Here is a 23,874-nt window from a genome sequence, read left to right as displayed (position 1 = left end):
AAAATAAGCATCAATCAAAATAAAGAATAAACAAAAAAATTTTTTTCTGACTGATATATCTGAAGTCCTTTCCCGTTGCTGATAAACACCGAACCTTCGTGAGTCACGGTAAATGTCATGTAACATTCCCATCTCTATATCTTGGTAAGAATTTATTTAGGAATTTTGTTTTGAAGCATGTTGCAGCGCTTGTCGCGGGGTTTGCCTCATTTGAGGCAATATGGGCCACGCTTGGCCTCTACTCTGCCCTCAAATCAAGCCCAGCCTGGTGAGGAGGAGGTCAGCGCCACAGTCAAAAGGATTCGTGCGGAATTGGCCACCGACAAGCAGAAACTAAAGTGGCGCACACCGATTGGAGATAGGCCGGAGGATTGGAGCAGTAAGCTGAAGCTGTTTTCAAATAACGAGCAGACCTCCGATTTCATTGTGATGATGCAACGGCCCATTGACATCAGTCCCAGCAATGTGAAAGAGTGGTGGAAAAATCGCGGGGAGCGGATAGAAAGGCATATGCAACAGTTCATCCCGGAGAGACACAAGATCCTGGGTGCAGAGCTTGCCGCTGCCCATTTTATTCTTTATCGGGGCGGCGCTGCCAAGTTCCTTAACGATTCCCGGTGGCATCGAGCCACGGAAGAAGGTGAATTCAACCTGCCCAACAAGTTTGATGCCCGCTTCAAAGTGGAGGCTCTGCGTTGCGACAACATGACTTTGTACTACGAGGGACTGGAAAACATACGCAGCTTGGGCTCACTGAAGTTTCTGTCCTTCCACAACGTGAAAACATTTGATGACTGGTGTCTGGATCGCATTTCCGGTGGAGGCTATCCAAACCTAGAGGTGTTGGACCTTTCGGGAACCGATATAACGATAAATGGACTATCGTGCCTTTACCGACTGCCCCACTTAAAATTGTTGATCTTGGATGACCCAAAAGCCACACTAGAAATGGAGTTGGCTTCAGTCATGTTAGAGGAAGCTATACCCAATTTAAAGATTGTAGGAGCAGATGCTATACACCTGAGCGCCGAATCCTAAATTAGGCTGAGTGCAATTAAATTATATACAATGTTTTCCCAAAAAGAGAAGATGTTTTTTCTTATTTGTTGTAGTCAGTGGTGGCGAAAGTCGGCTAAAGGTTTAGCTAGACACAGTTAATTTCTTAATGTATAGTTTAAATTATACAAGAAAAATGAAATATCAAGAGAAATCAGCTTTGAGGAGGTTTTCCTTTCATATATTCAGCTTTAATGGCATCTCTTTGGTCGATTGGCGGCAGATACGGAGCTATTCCCTTGGCCCTGCGTTCAGCTCGCACTTTGTTCTGCAAAAACACAGACATTTAATACATTATAAAACCTCTTTAATTGAGAAACTTACCCAAAATTCCTTGCAATTATTGTAATTTACAAAATAAATTTCGCACTTTTCCCGGTCAAAGTTGTTTTTGTTGAGGCATTTGTAAGACAGTTCCTGCTCCTGTTTTTAACATTTAATAAGATGAAAATAGACTACTTATGGTAAGTAAATACCTTTAGGCAGGGATTATCCCTTTCGGCGTTCAGGTTTCGTGGCATTTGATTTGAAAATAATTATTTAAAACTTATATAAAATTTGTTTGTTGTTTTGTCGTTGGACAGCTGTTGCCTGGGCTGCCAACTTGGTTGAAGGTAGATAACAGATGTTTTGTTTGTTTACGGTTGAGTAAAATGAGTTCTTTGCTCTTTGAAATTAAATTAAAACGCGAAAACAAAGTTTACTATGAAAATGTAAGAAAAAATATAGTTTCTGATACATCCTTTACCCATCGTTTCACTTACAGGACATGCTGTTGGGCTGCGTGCAGTTTCAATGCAGTCAGGAAACGAAACATGAAGGAATTATGTTGTATCTGGAGGGAATAGTGAACCTGCAGCTCAGCAGTAAGACTGTGGGCCTATTCGATGCCTTCTACAACTCCGTGAAGCCCATAAATCTGCTGCAAAACAGCCTGGAGCTGGCTGCTCCCGGAAAGCTCAGCCCCGGTCGCTCCGAGTTCCACTTTGAACTCCCCTTGGTTTGCAAGAAGGAGCCCCGGATGCTGTATGAAACATACCATGGCGTTTTTATAAATATCAACTACCAGCTCAATTGCACTGTAAAGAGAAACTTCCTGGGGAAATCCATGACCAAACTCCAACAGTTCTGCGTGCAATATAAGCCCACGGCTTTGGGCGAAGGTGCACTGAAGTCGGTGCCTTTTAGTTTGAGTCCAGACTCGCTGCAAAAGAATGCCACGGCGAAGGAGCGACTATCCATGCCGAGATTCCTCATCACAGGACGCTTGGACCGCAGTGAGTCCTGTGTAACCACCCCAATCACTGGCAGCATCACAGTCCAGCACACAGAGGCAGCTATTAAGTCTATCGAAATGCAATTGGTGCGTGTGGAAACTTGCGGATGCGATGAGGGCTACTCCAAAGATGCCACCGAAATCCAGACGATTCAAATTGCCGATGGCAATGTCCTGCCCAAACTGGAGCTACCAATTTACATGGTGCTTCCTAGATTATTTACCTGCCCCACACTTATTACCAAAAACTTTAAAATAGGTAAAGTAAGCTATTTTCCTTTTATTAACTTATCTCTTAAAAACATAAATTTTCGTCTTTTCAGAGTTTGAATTGAATGTTGTGGTGGTGTTCAAGGAGGATTACACGGTTAGTGAGAACTTCAAAATAGTCTTAAAACGTTCATCAGGTCCGCTGCCTAGTAAAACTACAACTGCAGGACGCTAAACAATATCCTTATCGAATATGAAACCTCGAAATTTTAAATCATATTTGAATATCAATTTACTAAGTTAAGGAAAATCTCAAAAAGAAAATCGGAATGTTTTTAACGAGTTCAATGAAGCAACAAAAGCGCAACGAAATGTATTAAAGCAAATATGTATATGTTTTAACATAAACGCAATATCTGTAAAATGACGTTTATTGGTTGTTTAAGCTACTCCTCCTATTATTAATCTTTTTTTGTTTTTAATGTAAAAATAAAAATATCTTCCATAGCAAACACAAACTTCTCCCTTATCAAAAGCTTTCAAATTTGAAAAGCCCGCCAGCCGCATCATCTGTTTTTCAGGAACTTCCTGTTTCCGGGCGAATGGCTATTTAGAATGTAGTAGTTTCGTTTCGCATGCGATTTTGGTTTGGCCTAAAATCGTGTAATATTAAGTGTCCGGCTGCTTCATGTAGCGTGAAGCGTTTGATAAGTGTCGTAAAATGAAATTGCTTTGGTAATTTGATGTGCGCCTTTCAAAAGTTGTGACGTATTCGGTGGCGTTGCGGTTGTGGAATGTAAGTGGACAACTGTAAATTTTTGGTAAGTGCGAAACCTCCAAACACCTCCCACCTATAAATTACACATGTGTGTGGGCACTTGTTGTTGGTGTTCAGTTTGGCGGTCAAACGAACCGCTATACGTTCATGAATTGAAATTCAAGGGTCCTTTATTAAAACTAAAACAGGTTTTGAAATTTGTTTAATCCAAACTTAACTAGATTTTAAAATAGGAATGTTAAATTTTCAAATTATTTTGTTTTAAACAAAATCCCCGAAATCCCCTATGCGTTTTATTAAATCTTTATGCCTGGATTTTTTAGTACTTCAATTTAATATTTCGTAGATCATTAATATAATAAATTTAATACTTGATATATTTGGTTTTAAAGTACAGACTCCACAATTTTCAGTGTTTTGTTTAAGGAGATACGTATATAAAACGTAAATAAATTAATACGCCCAAAGACGTATCAATTTCATTGCCCTTCAATATCATTTTTTGTTTACCTGGGATTTACTTTTAATCAGAGTTCATATGTGATTGATGCGAGGGAGTGTGGGAAATTGATTTCCTTTGGTATTTTAGTGTGTAGGTGTGCCCCGTTTTTGTTGCTCCATCTTTCCTTTTATCCCGTGTCCCGTTCCATTATTATCTTTCAATTTTCCATACAGCTGGCTAAACAGGGGAAATCCATGCAACCTGATTGCTTCTTGCTTTTCGATTAATATCTTTGAAGACGGAAAAATCAAAAAACAAAGATGTTTTATATTTTTAATGGATATAATAGTTACTTTTTAAAGAAAAAATATATGTGTAACTTGTTTTTATACTTATAAAGGCATTTAATGTTTATCGTTAGCAGGAAAAAACTTACCGAGTTATTTTTAGCATACTTTACAGCGCTCCCGCATTAACGCTTTACCCACGCCATTTTCTTTTGTTTTTCCTCCTGCCTTTGTTTTACTTAATTTACTTTCTCGCTTTTCACCGTGTCCGTTTGACCGGTAAGTGCATATCAATTTCCTGCTTTCTCCTGCAGTGCACGAAGTTTTATTTTAAATCTTTAATAAGCTGATACGGCTTTTCTTGTTGATGCTGCTGTCGCACACATACATACACACACATATTGCACTGCTTTTTATGTGTGACTTGGCGAAAATACATAAACAGAAACCCACTGTGGTATTCAAATATATTATTTATATTTGTTTTATAAATTATTTAAGTACTTAAATAAATTAATTAACTTTCTTGCGGTTTTAATGTGAGTTTAATCTTTAAATCCTCTTCTGTTTCTGGCTGAAAATATTAATTAAAATTGTATTAAGTACACAATACAGATTAAACACACTATTTGCTTGCTTAACCCATGCATAGTAGTTGCCAACTTAATGGTCTGTATTAAATATAATTAGTCCTAGCCACAAGTCTGTTTATTGAATTAATTAGGTTTAATGAATCAAGAAATGTTTGGGGCCTGACATTTTCCGGCAACCACTGTATGTACTGTACTGACATAAATAACTTAGAAGAAAATTTCTGTGTTCTCCGGCTCTATCGCCGCATCTCTCTTATTGCAGGGCGGGGGTGACATTTTGGCCAACTTCTTTGCATCCGATATACAAATATATATTCCAGGCGACGGGACGGGCCAGGCAAGTTTCAAGTTCACTAAATTATGTACATTGAACACTCATACACACAAGTACACACGGTACTTGCATGTGGGTCCTTTCCCGCTGTGTGTCTGAACAAACACATATATTTACCCGACTCGGCTCGACTCCTCTTCCTTGACGGCCCCAACTTTTTACCATAAAGAACACCACACACCGCCTCACACACACGGCCATTCACTTGAATGTATTTATTTAAGTCAAATAAAAAGAAAAAGCCAGCCATTCCAGGGGGGACAGGCCTGGCAGACAGGGTACGGAATGGAATGAAAAGTGTCAGGGGCAAGATGGGCCTGTTGAGTCAAATATATGTACGCTAAAATAACTCTACACTTTGATCGGATTCCTTTAAGCCGTGCCCCGAAAAATCAATGGCGTAAAAATAGTTTGTGAATGTTTGTATAATATCATCATTGATATTTAAATAATGTTATTCCGAGTGGTTTCATAACTTGTAAGCCAAAAGAAAGTGCTCATTGGTAACTTATGCTATTAGAAAAGTGTTTCTGTAACTTTGAGTTTATGCAAATTAGGCTTTTCTAGATATTCGTACTTGGGTTTGCATTTTATTTATTTTTAGGGAAACTTTTACTAAAAGCTGGTTAAAGTTGAATACTTCTTTTGTACGAAGCTGTTTCAGTTTTTCAATAAGGGCCTTTTAAATTAATTTCAAAGTTTTCTCACTCTTCACATTTTTTTTCAGTGCTGGAAAAACTGTTGCTTTCTTTCAATCTTCAATTTCCTGTTCCTCTTTTCAATTTTTCGTGTGTGGCTGTGCGGAAGTACGTACAGCGAAGTCTTGGCAGCCCGAAATTGAGGCAGAATGAAGACATGAAGTTAAGTCTACCCCACCTTAATGCAAAGCCACCCATAACCACCGACCCAGGAACCCACTGAACCACCAAACCACTGCCAGCTGCCTTCAATTTGGCAGCGCCTGTGTCACCAAATGTAGCACCAAGGAAACTTTTTCCACGTCCTGCTTAGATGTACGGCTTAGACATAAGTGGCCAGAAAAGTAGAACTTTCAATTGTGACAGAAATCTAATTGAATCTAATTTAGATTTGACTTTCAGGATAATTGGATTAGGATATCAACTTTTATTTAATCTAAATTGATAGACTATACGGTTTTTCCTCATTTCCTTAAAGTATATTTTATTTTAGGGCTTCACAAATCCTATGAAATTTATCATATCTGTATCTTTTTTATGTTTTTTTGTTGTTTTTACTTTCAAAACATTTTAAGTGTGAATGGAAAATGAATAGAGGGCGTCGCCCGGGGCCTTGGATTTGTATTGGTTTCGGCATTGGCAACAACTTTCTGCCAAAAGTAAATCCACTCTCGACAGGCAGAAACTTTTCACGCCAACTGCTGCCCGGCCGAAAAACAACTGCCTTGTACGCATCTTCGATTGCGATTACTCGCCTATTGTCCCCATAGTAGAGGAAAATTTCAATGCCACAGCATCTGGTGAGAGTTCCGAAGGGTTCTGGCTTCGGAGAAAGTAAAGAAAGTGTCGACGTCACGTCGTGTAATTGATTTAAAATTAGCACATCGCTTTCAAAATGTAAACTGTTTACATGTGCCTGGGGACAGATGTTGCCGAAATGTAGCAGCTTTACATAATTTACACTCTTTAAAAATAGTGAATATTAAAATAAGTTAGAGAGTAAACCGAAATAGAGCAGAATTAAGCATGTTGATAGTTTTAGTTTAATAAAAAGTTAAAAATAAATATTTTGCTAATCCCCTACATCCCAAATTCCTCAGTGTAGGAGTGTATTTTCTGCAGATAACAAATCCTCTTTCTCTGACCCTTTGTTTGTGTGCCTGTGTAAGTGGGTGTTTGGCAGGGAGTGTGTCTGTGTTTATGCAAGTTTAATGAACATGAATCCACCAGCCACCAGCAACCAGGGCCGGGCAGCACCAGCCCCTGTAATCGCATTTCAATATGCTGCACCGGCAGTGAAAACTAACAGAGAAAAAAGATGAAATCCAAGTGGGTGGACGGACCGGGGTGGAGTGGAGTTCTACTCAAAAACAAAAAAATGTAGAAGAAATAAAAAGTAGAAACTCAAAGCCCGAGACCGTGTCCGTGTCCCGTTGCGCTTGTCTTGCACCGGTTTGCAGTTGCAAACGGCAATTTAGTTTGCACGGCAAACTTTTCATAGCCGCTCTGACCCGTAAACGAGGTCAACGCAAAAAACATTTTGAAAAATTCATATGCAAACGTATTTTCAGTTGCCCTGCCGCCAGTGTGGAGCACACACAGGTGCCAATGGCAGCACCACCACTGCCACCAACGGAAGTATCCACCACCCGGTAGCCGAGTAGCTCCCAAAACTGCCGGGGAAATTTCATGCTCCTCCGGCTCAAGAGCCTGGCGATGGTGGAAAAGTTTTTAATGGCCACACCCCATACTAACATCCAGTTAATAGGTGCTCCACCCGGACTCCTGCTGGCCAGTGTAACTCTGAGTCGCCCATGGGGCTCAAAGTCTTTCCCACTTTCGGTGTAAAGTGAAACGTTTTGCTTTTTATTAGTTGGTAAACATGAAATATAATGAAAAAGAACTTGGTTTTATACAGTAAATTAAATGTGAATCAACATCTCTCTGGGGCAAATAAAATTCACTTTTTTTCGGCCATGCCTGGGTGGGTGTTTGCCTGGCGAAAGGGGAATGAATATTAATTAATGTTGTCAAGTTTCCAGAAAACAAAGACTACCAAACTATATTAAAAATAATAAAGAATTTAAGCTATCCCCATCTTATTATTTTCTCATAAAAGCTCAGACTTTGATCATTAATCTCCTATGAATAGTAGAGCAGCCCTTTACAGATTGTAATCGTCGTGTAATCAACTTGACTTTTAGCATTTCCACTTTTTAATCACTACTCCGGACTAATTGCTCGCCCCGAAAAAACCAAAAGCGGAAACTCTTCAGTTTAACACAAAGTGAAACATTTTCCGGCCTTCCGGGATAAAACCGAACACGGGACACGGCTGTAATTGTTGGACGGAGGCCTTTAACCTACCGGCTCTATGAGTAATTAGGGTCGGGGATTAGTACAGTCGCCTCCGCTTCAATAAATTTTGGGCCGCCGGACGTCCAAAAGGCCCGAACCCTGGCCCGGGGCAATGCTTATTTAAGGCTCAGTCCGGGTCACGAGGTGTTCCGCCTTAAAAGGGGACTGTCTAAGGGGGATCACTAAAAAAAAACCGATCAAAGTTTTAATTAAATTGGAAAAACTTTAAAAGACTTTCTTATAAGCCTTTCAGACCTTTATATGAACTCTAGCCTATCAATTTAGGTGCTTTCTAAGGCAGGACTATAGTTTTTTTTCAGTGTAGCAGCAGGGGAAGTGCCCTCTCACATTATGCCATCTCGCGTCCGTTGACGCTGATGTATGTACGTGTTTCGGCTTTGCTTCCGTGATAATTTTCAAACTTTTTGCACCAATTATGTGCACGGCAGCGCGGTATTCTCTTAGCCATCATCGTGGTGTTAGTGCTCCTGTATCCTGTATCCTTATGCCGTGTGTATTGGTATGCCCGGCTGTGTGTGGGAGTTGGCCTTTTTGTGCCTGTAGTTTATGCTCATTACGTGAGTGCTGAGCGCAGCAGACTCACAAATTGTTGTACAAGAAATTGCCGCCGTTGGCGTTACACGAAACGAACACAACAACAAATATACCTTCACATACATATGTTTAAATACGTATATATATATATAAGTGTATATAGCCTCGGGTATATAGCTATATATAGATTACTTGCCTGGATGCAAAATCCTCGAATTTAATTTTAAGGTAAATTCGGCCATAGAACTGGGCATAGCGAACGTGTCCATGGGGCGTATGCGCGTTGTTACGTTGACCAATTTGTTGCCTTAGTTGCCTCCGTTTTCCATTTTCCTCCACTTAAACTGGGAAGCAATTCAAGACGCTTATTTAAATACACAAATTTCAAGTGGCAAACGGAAACTATTAAAAGCCGGCCATATTTAATTAAATTCAGGTTAAGCACCCAGTGTGTACACAGGGCGTATGCGTGTTATTGAGTATTCCTCTTCAAATAAAAGCAATTTAACTCTTAATTAAAGGAATGCCTTCAAAGTATCAATAAACAAAAGTTGAAATTTAATAAACTAAACTATTTGTGAACTTAAGAAGTCCCTACGGGGTGCAATTACTTTTAGGTTTGTTTGAACAACACTTCCTACAAGATGTATTCATGTTAATTAAGCATTTTTTTAAGAAAACAATTCCATTACTAAATCAAACTGTTAAGCGAGTGGCACTATTTATTCAACTTTTAGTTTAGTTCATAAATCCTCGCTTTGCCTTATTCACAACTCATAAATCAAGGCTTAAATCTGATTTTGAAGACTTAAGAGCTTAAGCCTTAAAAACCAATTTCAACTTAATGTGGTCTGCCGGGCCCTTCCGCATTCACTGAATAAGTAATAATCTTGCGTTGGCAACGCACAGCTTTAGTTTTCCCCATAGTTTTCCCTTTTGTTTGGGCCTTTTCAGGGGCAAACAAAAAATCAACTAAAAAACAGCTTCGGAAAAGAGCTGCAACTTTAAAGGCATAAAAACTTCTCGGAAGTTGCCCACCATTCAAGCTGTCTATTCGGAGAGTTGTGGAATTTCCAAAAGGACTTTTTAGTTTTTTTTTTCGAGTAACGTATTGTCACTTTCGTTTGCACTTGGCAAAGTTGATTTTTGTAAGAGTATACTTTTTGTATACTTTTTAATTTAGTAACTACGATGTATTTTCCAGCCGCCAAGCCAAAAAAACTTAAAAAGGTAAATAAGGGGAACTACTATTATTCAAAGTTATAAAAATCCTTTTGAATATTATTAAAATCTCTTAATAAGCATTTACCTATTTAAACATGATACTAACCAAATAATACAAAAATAATTTTTAGAGTGCCTGAAGTAGGCATTTAAAACTGCACACTAAACTCTCGAGCAAAAGCTGTTGGCAGTTTTCCGCAAACTTTCCTCTGCATTTTCATTGGATATGCCAGAGCTAAATGTCTCGACGAGCTGAGGATACATTTTGTTTGTTTACTTTGAAATTGTAAATGGATTAGCCGCACTCCGAGGCGCGCCAGGCCTGACAAATTGAATTTGTTAGACTCGAGAGAAGTTTTTGGCAAACTTTTGCGTGCATGGTTGGATATTGGACGTGGCTGGAGTGGCGAGAAGCCATCGCATATAAGCCTCGAAACAAAACTTTGCCCTGCCAGCAGTAGAAGCGAGTGTTGCGAAGTAAATTGCCACGCCGAAGGTGACGGGCCCTAACTCAAAAGGGTTTCTTCCACACAATCTTCCGTCCAAAATGCCACCCAGCTCCACCCCCATCCAGCCAGACAGTCATCAATAAGGTGATACTTTAAAGGAAAATCACAGGATACAAATGTGCGACTAAGCTTAAACATGCAACCAACTGAACTAATATAAATGATTTTCCGAAACGAGGGCCAAAAAAAGGGTAAAAAGGAATGTCAAAGGTTTGATTTAAGGAATTCCCTGGGCAATATAGAGAAAGTTTGGATTGAGCTGTTGTGGCATTTTAAAGGAAAACTGATACTAAAATATAAAGTAGTTGCTTTTCTTCGTTAAAGTTTTGTTAAATTTATTATTTCCATAAAAAAAATAACCTATATTGTCATAATTTTTACATCATAATTGCCCTAAATATCTATGAATTGAATGCATTCCGTTCAATACCTTTTGGGATTTGGAAAAAAACGGAAAGATTTGTTAAAACAACAAGTTTTTTAATATAGAAAACATATAAAGCAAACTCATTTTTATACAAATACGGAATACGGCAAATATTCTACAATTTATTTCTGTTTAAAAAGCATTTAAGCAAATATGTATATGAATATTTAAAAGATTTTTAACAAACTACTTTTGGCAAGTTTAGATAATATTGTGGATTTGGTACATTTGAGTTATAAAAAGTTTAAAGCTAAAACTTCTACCTATTGTTGGCTAAAATCATACCACCCTTGTGTGGGCTATCAATTGCAGATCTTTTTAAGGCCATTTATACAAAAACCTCAACACCGGTAGGGGACATATTCTTAACAATTTGTTCAACAGCATCTGCGTTTGAAATCTCGGCATTTTCACACTTGAGGAGAATTTGTAGAATAAACAAGTGAACGTGTGTATTGCCGCTTGTAAACTTGTTTTTACAAAAATTAAGGCATGAAACTTTTTTAAAATGAATTTACAAAAATTTCCAGAAAAATTGACGAAAAATCTAAAAAATATTATGTTCTCAGATTTTGATGCAGGTTTATGGAGAATCGATCCACAAATCGTTTAAGGTATTCCGCTCAAGAATCCGATGATTTTTGCCAAAGATATAGCTATCGCTGTGGGCCATATAGTGGATCCATGCATTTTTTGGGATTTTCGAAGAGGACCCTCCAGAAAATTTGACGAAAAATCTAAAAAATATTATGTTCTCAGATTTTGATGCAGATTTATGGAGAATCGATCCACAAATCGTTTAAGGTATTTCGCTCAAGAATCGGATGATTTTTGCCAAAGATATAGCTATCGCTGTGGTCCATATAGTGGATCCATGCATTTTTTGGGATTTTCGAAGGGGACCCTCCAGAAAATTTGACGAAAAATCTAAAAAATATTATGTTCTCAGATTTTGATGCAGATTTATGGAGAATCGATCCACAAATCGTTTAAGGTATTCCGCTCAAGAATCGGATGATTTTTGCCAAAGATATAGCTATCGCTGTGGGCCATATAGTGGATCCATGCATTTTTTGGGATTTTCGAAGGGGACCCTCCAGAAAATTTGACGAAAAATCTAAAAAATATTATGTTCTCAGATTTTGATGCAGGTTTATGGAGAATCGATCCACAAATCGTTTAAGGTATTCCGCTCAAGAATCCGATGATTTTTGCCAAAGATATAGCTATCGCTGTGGGCCATATAGTGGATCCATGCATTTTTTGGGATTTTCGAAGGGGACCCTCCAGAAAATTTGACGAAAAATCTAAAAAATATTATGTTCTCAGATTTTGATGCAGATTTATGGAGAATCGATCCACAAATCGTTTAAGGTATTCCGCTCAAAAATCGGATGATTTTTGCCAAAGATATAGCTATCGCTGTGGGCCATATAGTGGATCCATGCATTTTTTGGGATTTTCGAAGGGGACCTTCCAGAAAATTTGACGAAAAATCTAAAAAATATTATGTTCTCAGATTTTGATGCAGGTTTATGGAGAATCGATCCACAAATCGTTTAAGGTATTCCGCTCAAGAATCGGATGATTTTTGCCAAAGATATAGCTATCGCTGTGGGCCATATAGTGGATCCATGCATTTTTTGGGATTTTCGAAGGGGACCCTCCAGAAAATTTGACGAAAAATCTAAAAAATATTATGTTCTCAGATTTTGATGCAGGTTTATGGAGAATCGATCCACAAATCGTTTAAGGTATTCCGCTCAAGAATCCGATGATTTTTGCCAAAGATATAGCTATCGCTGTGGGCCATATAGTGGATCCATGCATTTTTTGGGATTTTCGAAGGGGACCCTCCAGAAAATTTGACGAAAAATCTAAAAAATATTATGTTCTCAGATTTTGATGCAGATTTATGGAGAATCGATCCACAAATCGTTTAAGGTATTCCGCTGAAGAATCGGATGATTTTTGCCAAAGATATAGCTATCGCTGTGGGCCATATAGTGGATCCATGCATTTTTTGAGATTTTCAAAGGGGACCCTCCAGAAAATTTGACGAAAAATCTAAATAATATTATGTTCTCAGATTTTGATGCAGATTTGTGGAGAATCGATCCACAAATCGTTTAAGGTATTCCGCTCAAGAATCGGATGATTTTTGCCAAAGATATATCCTTCGCCGGGGTCCATATAGTGGATCCATGCATTTTTTGAGATTTTCGAAGGAGACCCTCCAGAAAATTTGACGAAAAATCTAAAAAATATTATGTTCTTAGATTATGATGCAGATTTGTGGAGAATCGATCCACAAATCGTTTAAGGTATTCCGCTCAAGAATCGGATGATTTTTGCCAAAGATATAGCTATCGCTGTGGGCCATATAGTAGATCCATGCATTTTTTGGGATTTTCGAATGGGACCCTCCAGAAAATTTGACGAAAAATCTAAAAAATATTTTGTTCTCAGATTTTGATGCAGATTTATGGAGAATCGATCCACAAATCGTTTAAGGTATTCCGCTCAAGAATCGGATGAGTTTTTTATGAAAATATAGCCTTCGCGGAGTCATATTGTCGCTTTCTGGAGTTCTTCAATTTTTTTGAAGGCCATCGCCTTCCACATAACTTTTCAAAATATATATAAAAAATATACATAAAAGTTACCTTTTAAAGTCCCCGTTCATCCTGCCTTAAGCTGAAGCTAAGTGGACTAACTGGAATAGCCTGAGGCAGGCTCCTTAAACTGGGATTTAACTGCAACTGTTGCCGCTGGCCGAAATCCGAAGCGGTTGGGCTAATTGAATCGCTTCGATGCTGCCGTAAGCCAAACCGAATGGCCTTCATTGCGATGTGTAATCCCGCCTTTAATAGAAAACCCTTTTGGCCAAGTTGGCTGAGGCCAGCCCTAAACGTTACTTACCCTTTTGCGATTCCCTTCGTTGGCCCGGTCCTGTCCTGTTCGTCATTTACATTATTATGATGAGATGCAAATCTCGTTAAAGGACACTTCAGGACACCCCGTCCGCCTCCTGCTTTGGTATAGACTACACTTCAATATGTGTGCCATATGCCCCTCCGTATCTCGGCAGCCACATCCATGCCCTCCATCCCTGCATCCTCTGTAGCTTTTTGTGTATGGCTGTGTGTGTGTGTGTGTTATTCTTATGCAAATTACATTTCCTGTGTTTGAGCTACAGCTTGTAGGTACATGTGTATGCGTGTGCGGGATGCACAAACACAGGCACAGATATGTATGTTGTAGCCCGCCATGGAATATTTTGCATACTCATATATAGCTAAAAAATATTCTACAATTCTTTTGTAAATGTCAACAACAGACAGCGACGAGAAGGAGTAGGACACCGAGGATGGGGACAGACCAAGCGCTCATAAATGTTTTCGCTTGTCAGATCACCCCTCTCTTTCGCCTTGCCTATCTCCCGTCTCTTTTTGGCTTCCAATTTCCCTCATTTGCATCTGTCTATCCATTTCCAACTCTGTCTCTTTTCTCGTCGCTCGGTTATGACATATTTGTTGCCTGCTGACATTGCTTAGTATCTAATTTGCATTTGTAAACTTTAGTGTGCCATTTTGTTCATTTGTGTGTTTTTTTTATCCCTCGTTCTATTTTACAGATTTTGCATTTTATATCCTTGTGAACAAGTGCACAAATATATACCTACATATTATTTTTTATTTGAAACTCATTAGCTGTTCGGGGCACAGTCTTTTTCCGAATTTTTTCCTCTCCACTTTCGGTGGCACAACTCAAATGCAGCATCAGCACATTATTCACTGACAAGTGAAGCGTTTTTGGCCAAAAAGGTATACCGAACATCTTGCCGGGTTTGTTAATTTTCTAAACCCGAACACTTGCCAAAATCCTACCATGACGCAATCACCTGGAATTTGCATTTTGGGGAATTGTTGAAGCATGGATTCTCCATTGATTGACATTCTAAATTGAAAGCAAGAGTCGACAGTTTAATTTGCGGATTATTCTAGTTCTGTTCTAGTCAGTGTTTTCAAATTAACTTATTTGCATTAGAAATTGATGGAAATTCTATTGCCTGCATTGTGGCTAATGGATTTGGCCATAAACTTGGCTAATGAATCTAACATGGTTTCTTAATGGGCATTAAAATGGAATTCTTGCCAATTGAAGTGTTAAAATTTTGATATTAATTGACAGGATTAGGTAGGACTATTTGAAGGATAAAATTATCTACAAAATTTCTTAAATCTTGGTCTTAATAGTTTTCAATAAAAGAGTACTTGAACTTCGTTTTAGATTTCTGCTGCTAACGGCTTTCTATTCGAAACCATTTTCGATTGTTGTACTTACCCTTTTATATTCCTCTTTTTTGCTGCTTTTTGGTTTCTGGTTAATGGCCAGCATGCTGCACGTCTGACAATTGGAAAATTGGAAGTTAAAGCCATTAAATAAATGAGTGTCACACTAGCAAGACAGGGGTTTGGCGGGGGGTGTTGCCAAAATGGAGCACGAGGTGTGTAGGTGGAGAAAGCGAGCAGGGCACAATACAATCACATTTCAGTCAATGATTCTGGGAGCCGAATGCTATTTGGGTATTTTTATCTCTTTCGATTTACCCAGTCATTCAATACGAGGGTGAATTGGGCAGGGAAAAAGGGAAAGGGGTTAACCACTTTGATTTGGCCTCGATGGCAACGGCAAAACATCAGCAGACTCACAAAGGATGCGGCACGCAGGACGAGGGACCAGCAAACAGGAAGCCCTGCTTGAAAGTCAACAGTTTTAACCTAATCACAGTGGATTTTATTGCCGCCTCACACAAATCGATATGAGCGGATGGGAAGCGGAAGGATGGAGGAAGAAGGAACAGGAAACGGAAACAGAAACGCACTGGAGCCGAAGGTCCTTGCCAGCCATTTGTGGGCGGACCGCAGGATCTGCTAGGGGAATCATTAGGTTGCTGCGTAAGAATTTTTCGGGTGCGTTAAGTGCCCCCCCGAAAAGAACCTTTTGGATTTTTGGGTTTTGTGGTGCACTTTAAAGAAATAGTTTAGTTTTTGGATCAAGGATTTTAGGGATAAATAATAGTTAAAATATTATATAAAAATTGATAAGTAAGACTGTGAGATATATGTAAGTAAGTAAACCACAAGATTAACAAGATTATTGTTCAGATAAGCTATATTCAAAGCTTAGACTTGGCACTCTTCATAAAGTTTAAAATATTATATTTATTTAATTTTTAAAGAATTATTTAAAATCCTTTTCTATCTTTTTCGAGTGTATTTATTGGTCTCCCATTCAGCACGAGCCAACTGATGAGGCAGGTCCTGGTCCTCGTCCTGGTTCTGGTCCTAAATGTTATTTATCTCTAGATTAAATGGATTTGTGTGCAAAATTGTCTATTTAACTGGGACGAGCGGCAGCTTTAGCCTCGTCATCATCAGCATCAGCAACGAGGCATCGAGACTTCGGAATCGGAATCAAAATCAGCAGGACTGTGGGGTCCTCAAAAGTGGCAGCAACTTCATTGTTTGAACTTTTCACCGACTACGTAGGCGTTTGATTGAGTTTCAACAAGGGTCGCCTTGTGTCCTTGCAGCCCCGTTGTATGCCTCGGGCGCAGATTTGTGACGGGTGGGCCAGACCGCCCCAACCATTCACTTTCACTGCCAGCCCTCTACCCTTTTGGCCAGTTTTAGTTTCTATTGTCAATTAGAACTGACAAGTGGCTGTGTATGGGATCGAAAGTGTTGGTTGACAAACGCTTCCGTAGGGTGAACAGAGTATCCTGGGTAACCACTTCAAATTTTATGAAAAGAATTGATACTTTTTATAAAAAAAAAAAGAATACATCATCTTCTGCAATGTGTTGCTATTTTGTGGAATCGTCGAATAAATTTTGGTATATATTTTTATAGCTCGAGTTCAACGCTCTTTTGCTGAAAAGTGTCTGCACCAAGTGACATGTGCTTTTTTCAGTTGAACTTTATCGCGGAGGACTGTCCCACAAAGAGGTCACAAATGTGATAAATTTTTCGTCGCTCGGCAACAGTTCCGCCATATGCGGATATTTTATGGTTTGGGATTCTTTTGGCAGTTCGTTGCATTGTTATTCAACACTGGCTCCCGGCTGGAATATAGATGGCCTTTGCCATTGCAATGCATTGTAAGATGCACTTTCGTTTAACCGGTGCAGCTTACACTGAAAATATTAGGACTAGTGTATAAAGAGGACATAAACATATAGTTTCAATATTTTTAATAATATTCTAATATAGTTCCAAATGCCTTATATTTTTCTCTTTGTTCCATAAAAAAAAGAAAGATAAAACTATTCTTTTCTAGTGCCCTGTTCCGGTTGAACGCTGCATTTGGCCAAACAATGGAATCCGTTAGAAGAAGACCAGCTTACGGCCAGATGCAGTCGACCAGCAAACACAGACAATGGCCCCGAAGAAAACCAATTCAAAATAATAGTCTAATAAACTTACTTAGCGTGCGCCCAGCTGATTAGCCTGCCTGGCCAGCTTTCCTTCTGTTTTTGCTGGTTTTGGGTTTCTGGCTTTGAGTTTGGCTAGCTAGCTCATCTTAAAGCCAATACGGACTCCCCCTTTCCAGCTCCTGCTGGGGGAAAATTTTATTATTGCGCTTCTGCAGCTGGCCGGCAACAAAAACGTTCGCCGCGGTCGTTTGCTTAATGCGCCGCGTGCCCATCGTCCCCCACCAATCCACCCGATCTTCCAACGCGATGGATATAGCCCCCACTATGAGAATGAGGATGAGGATGGCAATGGCCATAGCGTTGGCTATGACGATGGCGATGGCGATGGCCTTTTTGCGCTTATGGGTGAGAAATGCTTTCTTTATGTATTAATAGTACTTTCACTCCCTTTAGCGCTCGAGAGCTTTGCTGAAGGTGACATCGTGATTGGAGCGAAAGGCTTTGTGTTTCACTTTTGACATTGTGACATTGAAAGGATATCTTTAAGATACATTTTAGATTAATATTGTTAAAGTTGTTAAATTTTAAAAAATATTTGGGTGTTTATTTATTACTAAATAAAATAAACATAAATCAAATCTCTTGATTTTCTTAAAGAGAAGCATTACCTTGCATATCCATTCGCCTTTTTAAAGGCTACAGTTTCGAACTCAATATATTTGAGTTTTACAAATCATCACTTTGATTGTACTCGCCCAATTTTTTTATTTTTTTTTTTTTCATAGTTTGTATGCCCAACCAATTTAGAGCAAAATAAAATTTCAATCAAAAGTCAAGCACCTACATACAAGGAACGAAAGCCTTCCATGCACACATCTTTTCAGCAAAAATATTGATGTTCACGAGAATATTTTTAATTGGAAGCTTTATTGAGGCTGAAAGAAATGCCTGCACTTGGCTTTTTGTGTTGTCAGTGTCGGCCAAAAAGCAAAAAAAATAAAGACTCTTTGAAGCATATCAATTTTGACAAATCCCGACAATGTTTATGCTTCTACTTTTGAAGTCTTTTTTGTATGCAGAATGTGCATTCAATCAAAAATCAATGAGAATTTGTATACAAACAAAAATCTGATGGAATAACAAGAGTTGCAAGTCTGAATCATATACTAAAAGCCTGGAAGCATTTTATTGACTTGACAGCCAATTTAAATACGATTTTGGGACGATTTAAGAGAGCTTTTATAGCCAAAGACTATTCTCACTTAATCAGACTAACACTCGTGTGAGTCATATAACCAAAATGTCGTTAAATGGATTTGCATACATAGTCTGAGGTGAAGATTTTTTTAATTTATATGGGGAATCTTATTTGGTTAAGGTGACGTGTTTGGATTGGATTTATTATAGACAATTATTAAAAAGCAAGATGCAGTATAGAAATTCAAGATGGTATACTTATTTTTAATAGATCTATAGAAGCTTATACTACGTAAATTAGTCGATAATCTCATGTCTGGCTGTCCGTTTCTTTGTCCGCTAATGACTTTTCTGTCCATCTATTTCCCATTCCTTTGTCATGAAGTCTGTCTGTGAGGCTTTCCACTCGTTATCCTTCAGATTATCCTCTTGTCTGCCTGTCTGTGTGTCTCTTTGCCTGTCCGCTCACTGTCCGTCAACATGATCCTCCATTGTCCGCCTAATTGAAAGAAACTTTGTGTCCAGATTTGTGGTCAGATAGATTCACTTTATAATCCTTTATAGTTTTTTTTCAAAATAAATATAAGTACTTTGATTCACGCTCTCATCTCTGGCAGCCCCACAAAAAAAAGGAGAAAAAAAAGGAACCCGTGGCAGGCAACAGAGCACCAAAGCACATTTATACCGGAATGACTTCAGTGTTGTATCACGTAGTAAATAATTCCTTTGTGGCATTGTCTTGGTTGGCTTTGCAGCTTTCGGCTTCGGCTCCAGCCTGGCTCCGGGTATGGCTTTGGCATTCACTCTGTGCTGTCCCCCATGGAGGACGCGCCAAAACTCTCGCCCAGAAATCCCAGAATTCCCAGAACTGCCATCCCATCTAGAGGGCCGGAGGGTGTTTACGTGCCAACCACATGGATGGGGGTGAAAATTGGTCTAGGCGGCGGTTGCTTTTCGGGATATTTCGGGTGGTATGAGCCTCATGCCATGGGTCTCTTTTATTGTTACGTGGCAAATACAACATAAAACGAACGTGTAAATGTTATTTCTTGATTTATTTCCGCGGTGCATGCAGATGCTTACGACAACCGATTTTAAGGTGTCCCCTCTCCTCCATTCCCCGCTGACGGATTCCCTCTATTGGGGACGGGGATGGGGGCGGGAATTCTTCCTCCGTATCATCCAGTGAAGCATCCTCGATTGGTTACGTATACGTAATGTGGATGTGCGGATTTTCGTTTTCGTTACATTCTGCCATACAACACTGGGCGCGTCGTCGACAAATATAAAATATTCCGCTTACCTTGCACAAATATTTATATATGGTTTGGTACATAATATAAAATTACTGCATGTTTCTCTATATATCTGTGTATATATTTTGGCATGTGTTGGTCTACGTTCGCGTTGGTGTGGCTCTGTTTATGTTTGAGATGGCATTGTCGGGCATAACAATTTTTTTTCTCGTTTGTATCTATGCCATTTATTGTGTTTTTTTTCGTGAATGCACCCTGTACCTGGTTACAATGGGTTCAAGGGTAGATGGATGTCAAGGGTTAATTTATGGAGGAAAACTAATTAACTTTGACTTTGTTTTGATTTTCTTTTTTTTAACTTTGAGAGGTTTTTATTCAGTCGAAATATTGATTTTGTAGACTTGTAGACCTTACAATTTTTTATCAATCATGGCTTTTGCAAATATGTCATTCTGTACCATAAATATTGGTATATATTTTTTATTCCGAGGGTATTTTTTTGCCTCTCACCTGTCACTATGGCCCACCTCACCTTCCTTGTTTGTTTGAGTATTTTGTAATTTTTGTCTCGCTTTTGTTCTTCTCTGAATTGTGTACCTTATTTTTTCTGCTTATTTTTTTCTGTTTTTTGTGTCATCGGTTGTGTGTTGGCTGCTCGGCCCAAAAGCAAACACTTTTCTTGGGTGCATGCGGATTTACATGTCCCCTTCCCATAACCCCACCTCCGCCCTGCCACGCTCCCCCCCGGCTCATGCCATTTGCCCCACAATTCGAGGCCCGTCTAGGCAAATGCCCCCATGGCTTATATTTACCTCTCGGCTTAAGCCAAGGCGAGACGTTTGTCTCTTGGCCGCCCGTTCAGAATCTGTTTTTGGCTTTGGTTATACACTGAGAGGGTTTTTTTTTGGAAGAAATAAGAGGAAGTTGTCTAAAATTATTTATGAAGTTTAAAAAAATTTTATAAAAGAATTATAGTAATTTTAAGGTATAGTTTCTTTAAGTATTCTAATACCTTATCTCAAAACTTGGTTTCAAAACTTCTTTTGTAAATCCTGTCTTTAATTAATGAAATTTAATAATATTTTTTATAAACTCTGTAACGAAATACCTAGAATTCGAAGTAGTATTTATTTATTAATACCTCCACATATCCTCCATAATATTTAATTCATAATACCATTAAGTTTAGGAACTTATTGTAGATTAACAGTATTAAGACTAAATAATATTATTTAGCAATTTTTCATGAATCATCTCTTAATCCTTTATTTTTCTTTCTGCGTTTAAAATACAATCCTTTAATATAAATATGGTTTTAAAACCAAATGAAAATATCCGCCGCTTTTGAATATTTATGCCATTGTGTAAGCCATAATTTTATTTTTCTGCAGAGTATAATAAGATTAAAAAATTTGTCGACTTTTATGGGAAAATAAAATTTCATCATTTTTTGTACAAACAAAAACAGACTGTGCTGTGCTGTGTGTTCTGGCATTTCCGTAGAAAATAAAATGTATAAACCAAATGCAATGAAAATGTGGAGTTGAATTAATTGTGTAATTTTTTTCTATATGTATGTTGGATATACATATTTTTTGTTGTGTGCTGGGATTGAGCTCCTTTTGTTGTTGTTGTCGGTGGTGGCAGAGCTGTGCTTTTCGGTCGGTTCCGTATTTCGCCTGTTGACGCAAATTGCCAAAATTGCCTGCGGTTGTGTTTACATGGTGAATGTAACAGACAACAGACAAGTGACAGCCGCACGCACCGAATTCAAATAAAAGCCAATGCCAATGACGGTGTCTACAAGTGGGCGTTGGGCTGGTGTTGGGTGGTGTGTGTGTCCTTTTGCATGGAAAATGCAGGACGAGTCAGCAATCGTGCGGTACATTATTTAATTTTGACATGTGCTTGGGGTTTTGTCATCTGTATGTATTAATGTATGTACAACTTACCACACACTCTCCTTCAAATGCCAATTGGCAATTCAAATTTGGGCTAATGTGCTTTTGATATATGGATTTGGGTCTTTCCTTACAATCTCACACAAATACCCCACAATATATGTATATTGTATATGCATACAGAATATGTACATATTTGGCTATGAATTCATGGCCAGACAGCTTAGACTCATTTGCGGTTATCAATGGCGAGGCGTCTTTGATGGTTTTATTGGCTTTCGTTTGCCTTTTTCGATAAATCATTAGCATTTATGGCATGTGACAAGTGTCAGTCCTCTACCTCTCTGGGAAGAGCCTCTTCTTCACTCCCATCCTTTCTAGTTTGGATGGATTTGTTCCAAATTGATGGCATTTCCATTAAACATGGCTGCATATCAAGTGTTTTCCGTTTCCCCCTTCGTCTGGACATGACATTTGTTCATGTGCCGGACATTTTGGTTTTATTTTTGGAATTATCCTTCTGTCTTTAGCATCCTTTTGCCATTTTAAATGTTTTATGAAGGGAGGGAGTTTAAGGTTCTTCCTTTTTATTATAAATCAAAGCTTTTAAAAGTATCAGCCTCTATACAAAACATTAAATTTAGGGCATTCATAGGTATGCATAAATGAGTGTTATGAATATAAACCCCTTCCATAATATCTAGTATTTTTATATAATAGTCTAGAAAGTATATATCCCTTATAAAAAATAGAAACTTGTCTATTCTTAAAAGAATCTACACAATTTTTCACTTAGTCGAAGAGCAATTAAAGTCCTTTTTAAAGTTTTATTGTCCACCCGATAGGGCTTGTTACTGTTGATAGTTTTCCATTGCCCTTTGACCGTTGAAAGTATTTTCCCCATTTCCTTTCCACTTTCTCCCCTATTCTCCCTTTGTTGTCTGCACTTTCCAATCTCCTTTCGGTTCAGTTTTGTTTCGTGTTTTGTGTATTTTTTGTGCAATGTTTGCAGTGGCTATTCACTTCTCGAGACATGGATTTGATTGCTCGGATGCCTTTCAATGCCCCCTGTCCATGGGCCTCAGCTCAAAAATCCATCTCCTTCCAGGGATCCCCCGGGATCCTCAGCTGCCTCGCCAGTCTCGATGATGGCCGTGTTGAATGGTGAATGCTGGTGGTACTGGCTGAGATATATATTTCAACAGTATACTTTTTTTTCCATCCACTTTATACTTCCTATATTTCTTCGCTTTTTTTCCAGTTTGTGTGTCTGGCTGAAAAGCAAATCTGTGTAGTGGGCGCTTGTCCTTCCGCTTATCGAAGGCTCCCACCATGGGCGTGACTAGGGGGATTCATTTATTAAACACACACTCCAAAAATGTTTAGTATAAATTTATTTCTTTCAGATTTGATGGTTCTTTGCTACAGAATGCCCTCTTCTACAGAGGATAGTAATTAATTGTCTTCCTCGTCCTTGTCCACTAAGAACAAAGTTTTGGGATATCCATCCACTACTTCCATGAGATCTGTGGATGGTTTTTGCTGTTGTTCCTGGTGCGGTGCCTCAATAAATCTACCATCGCATATCTTTGGGGCTTGCCTTCGTGTTTTTACAGCATCAACAACAAAATAACTCAAAGTGTCATCCAAACTCTTGAAGTCTATTGTGTTGAGCCTTTGTTATATATTTTTTTCCGCTCCTGCCCTCCTCGCAAGCTTTTGTATCCTTGTATGCCTTGCTGCTTATCCTTACAAAACGTTTGACGGTTGCAATCGTTTCGGGGGGAGTTACACGTGTTTCCAGGGTCCTGGTTCGGATTCAAGTGGGGTTGTCATTATTTGGCTCTGCTTTCAGCTGAATCAAAACTATTGGCATTGGGCCCCACAAAATCCCCACTATATTCCTCCATTCGAGTGGCATTTTTATTAGGTGTATGGCTCTGTAAATCACTATGCCACCCACTCGACTCTATACCCCAAATAAAAATGCCAAAAAACACTGGGAAAATATTTTAAGATATTATATACAAAATATTTTATAATAATAATAATCATAATCTTCAATTTGATAGAAATAGTTCGAGTTAATCTCTTTAACTATTCATGAAATTTGTACTTAATGTTTAAAGTCTTCTTTTTATTTTAAAGTGTAATTTTTCTGGCATACCCTATTCTTGATATTTTAGCATTTGATAAAAATCTAAACAAAGTGTATGACATTGTTGGGCTCTCCATTTTTCCAAATTCTCGACGTGGGTCGCCCACGCACAAAGGCCGGGCCGATGAGGTTCAACGAGACGAGTGCCACCGAGAGAACCAATTCCCATGCAT

General features: G+C 38.7%; 3 protein-coding genes and 1 long non-coding RNA gene across 8 annotated transcripts; 2 read left to right on the top strand and 2 right to left on the bottom strand.

Moving 5' to 3' along the window:
- Positions 1-4: 4 nt before the first annotated feature.
- On the top strand, positions 5-1,081 carry LOC108126354 (distal membrane-arm assembly complex protein 2). Its single transcript, XM_017242900.3, has 2 exons — positions 5-108; positions 177-1,081. The coding sequence occupies exon 2, from the start codon at positions 178-180 to the stop codon at positions 1,036-1,038; it is 861 nt and encodes a 286-aa protein (XP_017098389.2). The 5' UTR covers positions 5-108; position 177; the 3' UTR covers positions 1,039-1,081.
- An 11-nt stretch (positions 1,082-1,092) lies between these two features.
- On the bottom strand, positions 1,093-1,673 carry LOC108126355 (coiled-coil-helix-coiled-coil-helix domain-containing protein 7). The gene is made up of 3 exons (XM_017242901.3): positions 1,533-1,673; positions 1,381-1,479; positions 1,093-1,324 (listed from the first exon to the last, which is right to left on the bottom strand). The coding sequence occupies exons 1-3, from the start codon at positions 1,575-1,577 to the stop codon at positions 1,211-1,213; spliced, it is 258 nt and encodes an 85-aa protein (XP_017098390.2). The 5' UTR covers positions 1,578-1,673; the 3' UTR covers positions 1,093-1,210.
- An 8-nt stretch (positions 1,674-1,681) lies between these two features.
- Positions 1,682-3,001, top strand: LOC108126353 (vacuolar protein sorting-associated protein 26C). Its single transcript, XM_017242899.3, has 3 exons — positions 1,682-1,769; positions 1,823-2,591; positions 2,656-3,001. Exons 1-3 carry the CDS (start codon positions 1,710-1,712, stop codon positions 2,775-2,777), a joined length of 951 nt encoding a protein of 316 aa, XP_017098388.1. The 5' UTR covers positions 1,682-1,709; the 3' UTR covers positions 2,778-3,001.
- Positions 3,002-3,705: 704 nt separating this feature from the next.
- Positions 3,706-10,056, bottom strand: LOC138926415 (uncharacterized). 5 transcript variants are annotated; one of them, XR_011442943.1, is made up of 5 exons: positions 9,918-10,056; positions 8,784-8,931; positions 8,288-8,700; positions 8,042-8,214; positions 7,162-7,670 (listed from the first exon to the last, which is right to left on the bottom strand). It is a non-coding gene; the product is annotated as an uncharacterized lncRNA (long non-coding RNA). The 5 variants fall into 5 exon arrangements; XR_011442941.1 differs by having other exon boundaries at positions 7,166-8,214; XR_011442944.1 differs by lacking the exons at positions 7,162-7,670; positions 8,042-8,214; positions 8,288-8,700 and adding an exon at positions 3,706-4,052.
- Between the last annotated feature and the right edge of the window lie 13,818 nt (positions 10,057-23,874).

This window comes from Drosophila bipectinata, chromosome 3L (genome assembly GCF_030179905.1).
Source record: "Drosophila bipectinata strain 14024-0381.07 chromosome 3L, DbipHiC1v2, whole genome shotgun sequence".
Lineage (NCBI taxonomy): Eukaryota > Metazoa > Arthropoda > Insecta > Diptera > Drosophilidae > Drosophila > Drosophila bipectinata.
This window is presented reverse-complemented; position numbering and strand designations above follow the sequence as displayed.

Coding starts and splice junctions, on each gene's coding strand:
- LOC108126354 (XM_017242900.3), top strand. CDS start 178: ATGTTGCAGCGCTTGTCGCGGGGTTTGCCTCATTTGAGGCAATATGGG.
- LOC108126353 (XM_017242899.3), top strand. CDS start 1,710: ATGAGTTCTTTGCTCTTTGAAATTAAATTAAAACGCGAAAACAAAGTT. Junction 1,770..1,822: donor ACAAAGTTTACTATGAAAAT/GTAAGAAAAAAT, acceptor TTTCACTTACAG/GACATGCTGTTGGGCTGCGT. Junction 2,592..2,655: donor TACCAAAAACTTTAAAATAG/GTAAAGTAAGCT, acceptor TCGTCTTTTCAG/AGTTTGAATTGAATGTTGTG.
- LOC108126355 (XM_017242901.3), bottom strand. CDS start 1,577: ATGCCACGAAACCTGAACGCCGAAAGGGATAATCCCTGCCTAAAG. Junction 1,480..1,532: donor GGGATAATCCCTGCCTAAAG/GTATTTACTTAC, acceptor TGTTAAAAACAG/GAGCAGGAACTGTCTTACAA. Junction 1,325..1,380: donor ATAATTGCAAGGAATTTTGG/GTAAGTTTCTCA, acceptor GTGTTTTTGCAG/AACAAAGTGCGAGCTGAACG.